This window comes from Sceloporus undulatus, chromosome 5 (genome assembly GCF_019175285.1).
Source record: "Sceloporus undulatus isolate JIND9_A2432 ecotype Alabama chromosome 5, SceUnd_v1.1, whole genome shotgun sequence".
Classification (NCBI taxonomy): Eukaryota; Metazoa; Chordata; class Lepidosauria; order Squamata; family Phrynosomatidae; genus Sceloporus; species Sceloporus undulatus.
In genome coordinates this window covers 21,642,585-21,657,209 of record NC_056526.1, presented here as the reverse complement: position 1 = coordinate 21,657,209, position 14,625 = coordinate 21,642,585, and the positions used below count along the sequence as shown (strand labels likewise).

Here is a 14,625-nt window from a genome sequence, read left to right as displayed (position 1 = left end):
CTTTTGTGATGTGGCGCTTGTGTCTGTATGGACAGTTCTCTTATCAGGCTGTTATCATTTGAAGTGAGGGAAGATGAAGAAGGTGAGCAAATGTTTTCGCTACTTACCACCCCAGGACTTCTCTGAAACTCACTAAGACATTCTGTGTAAGCAGGCAGGATTTTACTCAGTAGCTTCATATCTTCCCTTTGTTAGGACAGGCTCCTCATTTAAAAGTGGTTCTTAACTGCCAAGCTGGTGTAAAAGGAAGAGACTGAACAGAATATTTTTTCTGCTGTAGATGCCTTCAGGGCAGTAATTACCTCTGAATCCACAGCTACTGTGTCCTAATGGGATAGGAATTCACTTTAAGGTCATAAATTAGCTATGGTTCTAGAAGAGACTAGGCCAAGCTGACAGTCATCAAATCACTCAGTACCTAATTACAAAATGACTGCTTTAACCTTTCCTCACTTATGGAGTATTTGCATGGTGTAAATTGCCGTGACTGTGTGTAGTTCTTAATGTTTGCTTACTGGTCATTATGCTTAATAATAAAAACGGGTAGGAAAGTAATTGTGCAAACAAGCATAATGAAGATAGACTGTTTTTCTCAGTGCAGGTTTTTCTTAATGTGGATTTTAGATTAAACCTGGGGGAGATATTTAAATTTTGTTCCATGCTGATATAATTACTGCCCTGCCGATAGACCAAGACTGAAATCATGCATCCCTCCAAATGTTATTGGACTGCAAGTCCCAGCAGCCTTAGTCGATATGGCCAATGCTGAGGAATGCTAGGAATTGCAGTCCAGCATGCACTTCTACAGTAGATTACATTCATTACACTATGTTTCTCACCCATTGATTGCTGTCTTCTGTACTGAATGAGTGATGATCATTTCTAAGCTGGTTCACCCAACTTATAAGTGGATGTTGTTTTTTTGGCTGTACTATTTAAAAACTAAAGCAATTCATTTTTGTGGAAGGAAAAACTGGGGTAGCTGACATTTCATTTGTCCTAGAAAGCCGTGCTCCTAAACTGTTTTTTAAGCTTGGGAAATGCAAAATGTCTGCCACTATTTTTTTTTCCAGTGACTGCATCTTTTGCCCTTCACTGAGAGTTGTCATTGCAATGGACAGTAGCTGGATGTTTCAGAAAAACACACATGACTAATTCCTTCAGCAGCAACTTTAATTCTATGGGTGCAGTGTGTTCATTGGTTTTCTTTCTTTCTTTCTTTTTTAAAGGCAATCATTATAAAAATTCACAAAGTTCTCTCCCATACAATCTTGTTTTTTTAAAATATGAAATATTGAACTAGGAAAAAAATGTCTTCGGTTTCTTTTTTTAAATATAGAAACTTCTTTCAAAAACCCAAAGATATTTTATTCAAAAGTAGACCCAAAAGTTTAAAGGGTTAACAATGTATGGTAACAGTGCAGCATTATGGCTATCTAATCAGAAATATTAATTGTGATTAATGAGATTTATAATCACAGTGTTTTAAAGATGACTTTCCACATGTACATACTCCTAAATAAACGTGCTGGTTGATTAGCAAAATGATTCAACAGGACAAAATTGTGGGGAAACATTTTACAAAAAAGTTTCTTCTTTATTAACAGGGTCAATTTCACCAACTTTTGGTTGTGTTACTGTATCTCTATAGCCTCAGTTTCTTAAGTGGCCTTCCTACTCTAAATAGAAGACTAAACAAGCCAAGATATTATTTTCATTTTGTGTTCTGTGAGTTACTTCTATTTGTCTTTCTTCTGTCCTCAGAAAAGGCTGTTGCCTACTTTGAGACTACTGACCAGATTGGGGACAGTGAAGAAGATGTACTCCTCCAAAAGTCCTCCTGCAAAACATTCTGCCACTATGTAAATGCAATCAATACTGCTCCACGGAATATAGGGAAAGATGGCAAATTTCAAATTCTGATTTGCCTCGGAACTCGGTATGTATATGTTTGCTTATGAGATAGCTCTTGTGGGATGCTCCATGCTACAAGAATGTCACCACCTTAGCAATGTTCTGAGGTCATCTGTACCAGTGGTTTTCTATCTTTGGTCATTCAAATGTTTTGGACTTCACTTCCCAGGAACTCCAGCCAGCTTGACCAATAGTCCGTGATTGTAGGAGCTGAAGTACAAAATATCCATAGAACCAAAGACTGAGAACTAATGAACTATTTCTGTTCACATTAAATGAGTTAGGTCAAATTCACATGGCAGAATTCTGTGCTACTGATACAACATTATGAATCTCATGAGTAGAAATGACATAAAACTGTGATCAGGCTGTGTTTTCAAAGTTGTAACAGAGAATTTCTGATGCTGAAGTCAGGATGGTTCCTCGCCTTCTGCATTGTGGAGAAACTGGTACAGCCCCTTATAACTGTGTACATAAACATTTTTGGGTAGACCATTTAGGACCCAAAGGCTTTTATAAACAGCCATGTTTTCACTTGTCACCTAAATGAAGTTGGTGTTGATCCCAGACAGGCCTCCAAGTGGAGGGCATGCCACCACTGGGGTGGCACAGCTAAAAAGGCCCTCCACCACATCCTCACACAGTTCATTGACCTGTGGTGGGACACAAATAAAATTTCCACATCAGCACTTACTCCTCATGCAGGTACATATAGGGAGAAGCACTTCTTCATATACAATCCTGAAATCCCAAGCCATGGAAAGATTTAAATGTTCGGAGTAGCAACATAAATTGACTTTTCATAGATGCTTTCATATTCCCAGATCACTCCCTCGGAGTGTAGTGGAGTCTCCTTCCTTGGAGGTCTTTAAACAGAGGCTAGATGGCCATCTGTTGGGGATGATTTGATTTGGATTTCCTGCATGGCAGGGGGTTGGACTAGATGGCCCTTGCGGTCTCTTCCAACTCTATTATTCTATGATTCTATGATTTGTAAGCTTTTGGTTTGTGCCATTTTGGCTTCCTTCCCTTCCCTGAAAAGGCAGACTTATACCCACCCATATACCAGGATGCAGCATGACACTGTGCTTGCTCTGCCCTCCCTGACCACACAGCAAGCCACACAAAAGGTGAAGAGAAAGGTGAACCAATGCCCTGCCATTTGGGTTGGGTTGTCTGGAGGATGCAGGGACAAGGGGAGTGTTGCACATCCTAGCCACAGTGTTTCAATGGCAGTTTTCCTTAAGCATGACTACAGTTGTGGATTTTAGAATCATAGAGAGGGAAGAGACATAAAGGACCATGCAGGTCAACACACAATCAAAGCACCCTCCACAGATGGCCATCCAGTGTCTGTGTAAAAACCTTCAAAGAAGGAGACGCCATCACACTCTGAGAGTGTATTCCACAGGCAAACAGCTCTTACTGTCAGGAAGTTCTTCCTAACATTGAGGTGGAATCTCTTTTCCTGTAGTTTGAACCCATTGCTCTGGGTCTTGCTTTCTGGAGCTGAAGAGAACAAACTTGCACCATCCTCAATATGACACATTCCTTCAAATACTTTAATAGGGCTATCATATCACCACTTAACCTTCTCTTCTCCAGGCTAAACATACCCAGCTCTCTAAGTCTCTCCTCATAGGGCATGGTTCCCAGAATTTGGTTGCCCCTGTAGATTTAACAGTGTTTTCCCACCAACAGGTGGTCCAGGCCTCAGAGGGAGAGAAGATCTGCTGGACTTTTCCCCTTCCCCACTACCATTTCCTTCTCCTTTTGTGTCTTGTCTCTTTAGATTGTAAGCCTGAGGGCAGGGAAATGTCTAATTAACAATTTGTAAGCCGCTTTGATAGCCTTGGCTGAAGAGCAGAGTATAAATAAACAAATATTATTATATTAACATGATTACTTCTTTTTATATGTCAAAGTTTGATTTGGTTGTTGTGGATGCAAGTTTAGCCATTCAGTCAATTCAGATAATTCTTTGCAAATCCATGTCAAGCCATGACTCCACATCCTGGTTTGCAGCCAATACTGTAACTGTGCTTGAGATATTCAGGGCCAGCGCTTAACCAAAGTTTATTTTCTCTTTAATCGTCTTTTAAGTGTTATGACTGCCTAGAGCCTCTGGATGTAGCCTGTTTAGTGATGATATCCTTTCTTTCACAGAGATCACTTGCTCTCACAGTGGATTCCACTACTGGCCGAGTGTCCAGCCATCACCCGCATGTATGAAGAAAATGCTCTCCTACGCGACCGTATGATGGTGAACTCCCTTATTCGAGTCCTGCAGACTCTGCAGGATTTCAACATCATCTTGGAAGGATCACTCATAAAAGGGGTGGATGTGTAGCAGATGCCTCCATCTTTTTTCTTTCATCTTCCAGGAAATGAAATGTTAATGAATATGGGAGAGGACAGATCTGTTGAAACGCAAATACTGCTGGTAGTTCTCCACTGTATGTTCAAAATCAGCTTGTTGATAGGTGATGGGGCACCCACAACTCATGTAGTCTCCTTACTGCTCTGCAGCTGCAAACAAGCTAAACTGAAGTATTGTAGTTTTCAAATCCGAAGTTTAGTATAAAAAATAGAGTATTTTCATGTGTTCAATGTGTGTAAATAGAGGCTATCTTCCTTCAGAAATATTACCAATAAGAAACTTTTCTTAGAATCAGTGTTCTCGGTTTGTGGGGGAAGTAGCTTAAAACAACTTTATAGGGTTGGGGGAGGGGAAGGATCATTTCTTGCGCATACCATGGGGGAAAGCCACTTTGTGTGTAAATATACTGTACAAATGTTAGCAGAGGGGCTTTTTCATGTATTGCAAAGGAACACATGAAAACTCTCTGGGTAGCTGTGCTCTTTTTGTGAAATGTATATGGTTTGCTTTATGCCCTGTACATGTTGGTCTCTTGTTATATCCTTTAGGTTTGAACCTTTTTTTGATGTGCATCAAATAAGCTGTGAGTAATAGGATTCTGCATCCTCTTTTTGACTTTGTTGCTCAGCGCAAATGGTACAAAGAAATGATTTCACACTGAACCTGAAAAATACCTGAGCTTCACACAGGTGTCTGCCAAGATCTGCCTGAATTTTTTTTGCTATGTTAAATAAAATGTGAATAGTGGGGACAAGGGGGACTATATTATAAGTGTAATGTGTTAACTGCCCTTTCAACTCTCCTTTCCTTTCCTTTCCCTCCCTTCCTACCTCCAGGTTTTTGGTTTCTGAACATGAAACTTTCTTGGAAAGGAGGAGGAGTCTGGAGGAAAAAGCAATAATTTCTCATATACAGTACAGCTTAGTCAGAATTCTTACAAAATTTGAACAGTAGAGAGTTTTAAATGAAGTGGGCTGCTATCTTTGATTGGAGCCAACATTATGTCCCTATATCTCACTGGAGGTTGCAACCAAAATTTGCCAAATGTGCTTCCACAACAGTGGCTAACAGTTTTATCTGTGGCACAGGAAGATGCTAAGAGTGTCCTCCTATATCATAAAGCACAGTGGGACTGCAAGACAGATAAATAGTCCATTTCCCTTCCTGAAAACAACGGGAAGAGAAGAACAGAGAGAGAAAGCTACTGTATTTGATGGTGTGAGTTATAGAGGCAGACAATGTAGACAACAACAAAAACGAGTGTGAGGACTGTGTACACCCTATGAGCTGCACGTTCCTCACTCCTAGTTCAAAATGTAAAAACCTTCTGGCTGCTGCCTCATCTTCCTGTACACAAATAAGGTCTTTTCTCCTGCTTATTTTAGCTTGTTACCTTAGATCCACAGGAGCTTTTTTGTGTTTTTTCCAGTGCTTTGCTTCTAATGCTTTGCTTTGCTCTCCTCTCAAGTAGAGTTACTCTATGTGAATCAGAAAGGGTGCATGTGGCATGTTGCTTTAGAGGAGACAGCCAGAAAGTAGAGTGTGTGGAAAAATATCTTTACATTCAATAAGGTAAAGGTGACCTTTTAGGTTTGGTGCTTCCATTACCATTAATGGTCTGGGAGTTCTTTCACCCTTCCTATCACACCACTGAAGTAACACAAGAATCTCTAATCACATGTGTCAACAGGAACATAGGGCTGGTCATTGCTACCAGTGTTGCCCTATTCTAGGAACCCATGGCAGTGCTGGCATGGAAAATAATTGTGTTACAGGTCATCTAGTGTGGCCTCAGCCTTCCTGTGATAACCAAATAGCATGTGAAAGCATCCTGCTGTAGATTTAGGGAAGGTTACAACTCCTACAATGACCCAGTCAGAATGCCCAGCAGCCAGGTTCACTAGGGAGCCGTAGTTCAAAAAATTAACTTTTCAGTGCTGCAGAAGATGGTAACCATTACAGTAGTATGTGCAGTATTATGTGTATATGTGCTCTGATTCTAGCCTTTTAGCAGGACTGAGGTGACTGATGCCTGATTCTAGAGAATTTTTCTGCCAGGTAGAGATGTTTAATATTTTAATAGGAAAAAAAGAATGCTGCAAGTGGATATATATAGATCAGGCACAAATTATGCACAAATTGACAGAGGCTAAGTGGGCAACATGGATAACAATTGAGTATGTATCATTCCATTCCCCTCCCCTTGTTGATAGGAGATTTGCCTTATCATTTGGAGACTTGGCTTTATAAGCTTGATCTTCTGCCACTGATTTTTGGTTCTTAATGGGTTTTCTTCCTATAGGATCTTTCATATCCAGCAAAGTGGTGGAGTTGGAACAACATACACCATTAATTATGCCTGACAGTGGTCTACTTGGAAGGGAAGCCCTTGGATAGAAGAAACTGATTGTTACCACATAAAACTTTCATTGGTCTTTTTTGCTCCTCTTCCCTAAGAGAGAGAGGAAGCACATTGAAAAAATGGAAATAGGAAGCAAAATGCATTTTTGCTGGAGAAAAGGATCATAATTTTTACAGAATACTTATTTCATCAAATGATAAGATGACTGCATATGATGCTGACAAGAAACTCTCATAAGACCAGAATTATAAAAATGTCCCAAATGTTTGAAGCCATAAGGGGTGGAATCTGTTTCCTTTTGGGGGGGGAGGGGAGATTTTTTAAATTGAAAATAATGCAGTATTAGCACCCTTTGTTATTTTACCAATATAAAATACATTATAAGGAACTTGATTTGACATGATATTAACAATACAGTTTATTCAGAAAGAACTGCAAATTAAATCTTCTTTTTTCAATTTTATATTTATTTATTTATTACTACAAGTGGAGCTAGAAGGTTCCTGTGCTGTAAGGAACAACTAAACTATCAGTAACCTTTTTGGTTTTGCCAGTTTATGAGGAGCAGGTATACAAAATAATTAATAACAGAAGAAACCATTTATATTATTAACGTAAAGGGGAAAATAGTCGTTTAGTCTTCCATAAAGCACCCATTCCAAAGAAAGAACTGAGAAAAGGAAATCAAGACCGAGAATTGCAATGATGGCAGATACTGTACATCAGTGCTTCTCAAATTATCTAATGTGGGGGACCAGAAATTATTTTTCCAAAGAGCCAGAGACTGGCACTGTATTTTTGTCTTCTGGCTGCAGTTGTCTCCTCCTTTTCTAGAAACTCATCAGGACCAGCAGGCAGTGGCACCAGTCCATGGCCCACCACTTTTGAGTAGCACTGTTGTGCATAGTCTTAGCTAAATGTCCACCTGCTGCGTAGTTTATTGAAATAATATGATGTGAGTAAATAAAACAACACCCTCTCTTAAATATTTTATTCCACATTTTAAAAGACAGTTTCCAATAATTAGTTTTCAATTTTTCCAGGAAACAAAATGGGTTTTGAAAATAAAAATTCCTGAGTTTTTCTCTCCCTCTCCCCCATACCATTATGTCTCTACACAGGGCTACATGTACTTGGGGCTTGCAATCCATGTGCAGACTGACAGTGGAGGAGGGCACTTGCGAGGACTGAATTTCTTTTTACAGTTGAATTGATTACAATGACAAAGTTGTAGAGGAAATATGGTGGAATGGGTTACGGGTTAAGTGCACACTCTGCTGCTATTTTGTACTTCTGCACCAACCAGAGCTTGGATGATTTTATGCTTTGTTACAAGATGTGTCCTTCCATCCCAAATCTGTCCTGCATTAATCAGGGACCTTGGATTGAATGGCTTCCACAGTCTCTTACAACTCTTTGGTTCTGTTTGCTTGTTGCTGCTTTTTCTGCTACTGAACCACACTGACCTCCAAAGGTCTTTCAACACTGTTTTTAGCCAAACAAGTACATCAAACTTATGGAAATGTTAATTATGAACAGTTAGAAAACCCTGAGACAACCAGTGGTTTACAAACATCAAGGTATTTTACTAGTATATCTGACTACTGGAAAAATTTAGTTGGTAACTTCTGCCACTAGATTTATTGAAACAGCACATAACTTTTACTGCATCAGATTCATCAAACAGGACTTTGGCAACATGAATGTGATCCATGTATTTTGAAGCCTTCACTAATACTTATGGATGCATCTTTTCAGGAAGCTTGCTGGATATTCTCTGGATCAAACCAGCTTGCTATATATTCTAATTGTGAATTTAACTTCAGTTGTGATTAGAAGTCAAGGATTAAAAATCTAAATGTGAATAAACCTACAACCCCAGTTAAAGTTAGCATGATAACATGGGAGAATTATTTGAATTTTTTTATCCCTCTCCATTTATTTCTCAGAGCCGCCTTAGGTAACATAGCTGTGATTATATTTCAAATACACCTTCAGAAATTTAGATTTTTATAGTTGCTAGGGTTATTTTCCTTTCTAGATTTCCAATTAATCTTCAGGAAACCAGTGTTACTTGACCACCATAGTTAATTTTTCCACTTAAAGCAAACTACAGATTATTTACTTAGTTTACCTGTATTCTGGTAGTCCATATTTCTGATCATTTTTCTCAATACCTGATAGCAAAAGGTGTAAATAAAACATCAAACATGGATCAGGAGAGATGAATAAGAAAAAAATTTCCCAAGTCTTTTTTTATTAAATGGCACTGAGCAGAAAGCAAAATGCTGTTCAGATTTTTCCATTCACTACAAAAGAATCTGGAGCAAAACTAATACCTTTGCTTAAATCCACTTGCTAATCACAAATAGAGTAGACTTGCTGAATTGATGGAATTTACATAAATGTTGAGTAATGCATCATTCAACAATAAATTCAATGGGTCTGCTTTATTTGGGTCCAGCATTTGTATTTAGGCTCTAGGCTGGAATCCTTTTGGTAACATTGTAACAGAACCAGAGACTATACAGTGGGCCCTTGGGATCTGTTGAGGTTAGGGTCCAGAACCCCTCGTGGATACCAAAATCTGTGGATGCTCAAGTCCCATTATATACAGTAGCATAGTAAAATGGTGTCCCTTATAGAAAATGGTAAAATCAAGGTTTGCTTTTAGGATATTTTTTTTTTGTTGGAGTATTTCCTAGCCATTGATGCAGAATTAATGGATATGGAGGGCTGACTGTAGTAGCATGCATATTTTTTCAGCATTGTACAAGGAGATATCCAGTACCACCTTGCACATTGGTTTTCATCAGACTGCACAATAGTCCCAGGCGTACTTCCAGCCTCAACCCAGATAGCCATGGAGTGGTAGAGGCACCCAGCTGGCAGCCCTCTGCATACATACACTGTTGTAGCTTTCCACTCTGTCAACATTTAAATCAGATCTTGACCCTAAGTTGTTGGACTCACCACCATCCTGCCTTGTAGGTACTGGTCTTGTTTGTAGCTTAAAAAAGAAACCTGGAACAGCCACTCCCAACTTGTGCCCTCTAGATATTTGGATTAAAGCTACCATTATACATAACCATTTGCTTTGTTGGCTAATGCTGAGGCAGGATATATTCCAAAATATTTGAAAGGCACCAGATTGTGGAAGACTGTTCAACTTTATTCCCCTGTATGTTAGGGTTATTTAATAACAGGGGGGGGGGGGGAGATATGAATATAGATGAATAATGAGATCCCTTTAACATTTGTATGGTTGAAATTCACAATAGACCTCTTGCCTCCACTGATATCCTGTGGGGTTGAACATTGTACTTGGCAGTATAGTTTCTTTTGGTAGAGCCGTCATCTATTCTCTTATGTGTCAATCCATATGAATGATGTGTGAAAAACATCCTGTCTGTCTCTTTACTTTTAGGCAATATAATGATGTACACTTATGTCATATTATCCCAACTTTGAAGCATGAGATTGATCTCTGATAGACTAGTCTATTTGACAACTTCGGGAGTGCAGTTCTTTGTGACATTTGTTTTATTCCTTTTGTGTGCAATTTTACAAATAAAAAACAGCAACCAGACAGCTTTGATCACATGGAACGTAAATAAATTATTCTAATTTTTAAAAAGGGTGAAGACTTATCCATGGTTCTCTGCACCCTTTTGACATCAGTATTAATAATCCTTTGTGGATATGAGAAACTAAATTTTTAAAATGACCAAAGCCTTCTGGTAACTTAAAGAGTAAATTCTGTATTCAAGAACTGTGGCTCTCAAATATTCTTTAATAGAGTTGCTATATTAATATAGTTTTTTTAAATTGAAGAGGAAAAAAATAGAATCGAAACGTGGATTAGTGTGTAAACAGTTTACAAATCTCAAACTAACCAGAATGAAGTGGTCTCAGTGCTGGAAGATTCCCACTTCTTCATATTCTAAGCAGACATTTCTGCAGCCCATTTACTGAAAGGTAAATTCCAATGCATTATGTGGAACTGACCTCTGAGTAAAATGATTGGGGCTGGGCTGTTAACTGCCTTTTTGTTTAGAGTGTGTTTGAGAAATGCTGCAGTTATATGTATTTTGTTTTCTCTTCCTCTCATCAAAAGTAGATATCTTACTAAGGAAAAGTTATATGTTACACTTGAAATTATACAAATAGACCTGGTATAGTTTATTAAATAACTCCTTCCTCCCCATCCCTTAAGTATATTCAAAGTATGTTGCTGAATTCTGTTTTACATGATTAGTAAGTTAATCAAGACTGGAAGTGTTCAAGAAGTGGATGTCGGTAAAAGTATTGTTATTTCAAGCACTTTAGCATACATATCACAAACTGATGTGGGTTGTTTTTTCTTTTCCCCTTTCCCAGGGTTTGGATTACAATTAAATGCAGCTTTTCATGCAATGGTCTTTACAAATAAAACTGTGAGAATATCACATTCTGTCATGCAGTGCTTTATTTAAGTCAGTAGACAATACATGTACACACTCATACACACACAGGTGGCAACATCAACTGTAAACTAAATTATGCAGGACTGCTCTATGCTGGTGACCCTCCCTATAGCAAGATGTTGAAATATATTGCCAAATACATAAGATAACACCAGATCAGTTTTGTGCAAGGCTAATAGAAAACATCCCACTGGTTTGTTCTACCTGTTTATAAATTCTATCAAGCTGCCTATCAGTAATGTCAGGCCTACACACCAGTGCTTTCTGCAGTGATATATGTGTGTGTGTGTGTGTGTGTGTACATTTAAGGACACTGATAGAGTCACAAGAGCCGCAGAACCACACAGATGGATGTCATGCTTTTATGTTTATCTGCCCTCCCAACCTATTTGCAGCTTGCTTGCTTGGATTTATATCTCACCTTTCTATGTAAAGGATCCAAGATGCCCTGCTGCATTTAACAGAATATGGTTAAAGCATTATTTATACAAAAAGTTTAAAAGTTCATTTTTTTATCCACAGATTCAATCATCCACGGATTGAAAATATCCCAAACAATATAAATTCAAAAAAAAAAAAAAACCTTGATTTTGCCATTTATAAGAGACACAATTTTATTGAGCCATTGCATTTAATAGAACTTGAGCATCCACAGATTTTGGTATCCACAGGGGGTCCTGGAACCAAACCTCAGCAGATACCAAGGGCCCACTGTAATGGAATTAAAAGTTCCATTAAAACATGATTAAATCAATATAAAAACACCAGGCATAATTTTTAAAAAAGGAAAAAAAACTCATGGTAAAATTACAACCCCACCCAAATCCCTTTCTGTTAACATACATTATGAGCCAAAGACAACCTGGGAGCGCCAGTGAGAAAGCCTACTCCTGCATCCATTATCTTACATAGAGAAATCCTAAGAAGGGTGGGGACTTTTCACTTCTGTGCCTCACAGAAAGTTTCACCTTGCTGAAAATTGACCAACAGAAGGCCCAAAATGACAGTGAAAGTAATACCTGGCTTCCCTTTGACTGATGGAGGGGAGTCGCTCCACAAGTGGTTTTGGATCAGATTGGGGCAATTCCCCTTTCATTTGGGTGGGAATCTGGCAGGATGCAAAACACTCCTGAGGGCAGCATGTGGCCCTTGGACCATCATTTGCCCACCCTTGCTTTCTAGGTATTAAAGTTTCAATACCACCATCAGACATCAGCTACATGTGTCCTCTAGATGGGTTGTACTACAGCTCCCCTCACCTCCAAGCAGTATAGCAGAAGTTCTTGGAAAAGTTAATCACACTATTGAAAGAATAAAGTTATCCTTTATTGCAGTCAATATAACTTCGTTACACAGGTTGAATCTCCCTTATCCAAAATGCTTGGGACCAGATGTGCTCTGAATTTTGGAGTTTTTTTGGATTTGGGAATATTTGCATATCCATAATGAGATATCTTGGAGATGGGATCCAAGTCTATACACATCAATTTCATTTATGTTTCGTATACCCCTTATATACATAGTCTGAAGGTATATGCACAATATTTTTAATAATTTTGTCCATGATTTTTTTTTACATTGAATCATCAGAAAGCAAAGGTGTCACTGTCTCAGCCACCTGTGTGAACAATTTTGGATTCTGGGATTTTGGATTTGGGGAATTTCAGATAAGGGAAATTAACCTGTAACTACATTATTGGGGAAAGAATGATAAGTAATCCTGTTTTAATTGTAATGCATTACTTCCAAGTTCTGGCTTGAAGTTATCGCCCAACCGATTTAGAGAATACTGTATTCAGCTGGGAGAGACCACCTTGCAGTTGGGAGAATGACAGATGTTCAGTCTAATGATTCGAATGCATTACATAAATACAGGAGTTTTATTTAGATCTTAAAGACACACACACACTGTTTCAGGTAACCTTGTCTAATATTGCAGGCATGTTGTGTTGATGCTATATTAAGATCTTCTACAAGTGTACCTCCATTAACAAAGTAGATGTGTTCCTGGGCATTACCTCCTTAACAGAAACTTTAGTATCAGAGGCAGAAATAACATGGAACGTATTATAGAATCATAGAGTTGGAAGAGATCTCAAGGGCCATTCAGGAACTCTCAAAGCGTCCCCATTGACAAATAGCCATCAAGCGTCTGCTTAAAGACCTCCAGGGAAGGAGACTCCACTCCGAGGGAGTGTGTTCCACTGTCGAACAGCTCTTACCGTGAGGAGGATCCTCGTAATGTTAAGATGGAATCGTCTACAAAAGAAGAAAAGAAAAGAAGAAGAAGAGCACTTCAAGTTTCAGCAAACTTTTTATCTAACATAAACAATATGTACATGGATCATGAAACAACCAGGTCATGTAAGCCTTGCATAAATGAACAAACATTTTCAGCCTTCTAGAGACCACTGAAAGCTTCTTCCAAAATGCATCGAGGGACAATTTTTTCTTTCACCTTCTTCTACCTTTCTTATGACTTACAGATCTATACTCCATCCTCCTTCTCTTCTTTTCCTTCTTCAACATACTGAGGGAACTGGTAAGGCAGGCGTATCTGTTTGCTCCCTTTCATGTGTACTTATTGAGGGATTCTAGAAGGAGCTGCTACTGTATATCGTCCTTATTGTATACAGGCATGCATAGCTATAGTAGGACTGACTAGAGTAAAATTCAGCTTTTTCATGCCTTAAAAAGCTCCATTACATTGTCTACTGCCAACATGTCACTGCAACCTGACACTGAAAATCTGTGTTTCTCCAGCTCCCCTTCACTATACTCCCAATGCTGATGCTGCTAAAAAAATCTTCCGGTTACATAGAGGATGAGGGAGATAACGTCGGGCTTGGCAGGCATTGAAAGACTTTGTGAGAAGGAGTGTCTTTTTCAGAAGCTTTGTTAACTGAGGTGTTGTCGTGTGCTTTCAAGTCATTTTCAACTTTGGAGACCCTATCACCGGGTTTTCTTGATAAGATTTGTTCAGAAGGGGTTTGCCCTTGCCTTCCTGTGCGGCTGTATTTACATCGAAACAGTTTTTGTTAAGAGAGGCTCTTGTCCCTAAACAATTTCCAAAGGGGAGAGCCAGCATGGTGTAGTAGCTTGAGTGTTGGACTATGACCCTGGAGATTAGGGTTCGATTCCCCACTCAGCCATGGAAACCCGCTGTGAGACACTTGGGCTAGTCAATTGGCCCCAGGAAAAAAACCATGGTAAGTTCACCTTAGAGTCGCCATAAGTCAGAAACTACTTGAAGGCACACAACAACAACATGAAAGCCTCTAAAACTGTACACACAGAGAAAGAGAGAGAGAGAGAGAATGATGTGGTTCTTCTCCCTCCAGAGCTTCTTAGAATTCTGGCCAAAACAAAGGATGAATCTCTGGGTAGGAGAGAGAAGTCACATTTTAAGTACATGGAAGGTCATTCGCCTTTTAAACAGCCAGAAGGGCCCTGTGGACTGTTTGAACATTTTTAAACATTCGAAACCATTGGAGGAATCCTGG

General features: G+C 39.0%; 1 protein-coding gene across 3 annotated transcripts in view; it reads left to right on the top strand.

Moving 5' to 3' along the window:
• DENND5B (DENN domain containing 5B) overlaps nucleotides 1-11,104 on the top strand; it is a 141,022-nt gene extending 129,918 nt beyond the window's left edge. For 2 of the 3 annotated variants that reach the window (XM_042470629.1, XM_042470628.1), the window contains 2 exons: nucleotides 1,765-1,939; nucleotides 4,081-11,104. In XM_042470629.1, the coding sequence (XP_042326563.1) occupies nucleotides 1,765-1,939; nucleotides 4,081-4,264 (359 nt within the window). In that variant the 3' untranslated portion in view covers nucleotides 4,265-11,104. Of the gene's footprint in view, nucleotides 1-1,764; nucleotides 1,940-4,080 lie in introns of those variants that run through there. The other variant, XM_042470630.1, reaches the window with a different exon arrangement.
• The last annotated feature ends 3,521 nt before the right edge of the window (nucleotides 11,105-14,625 follow it).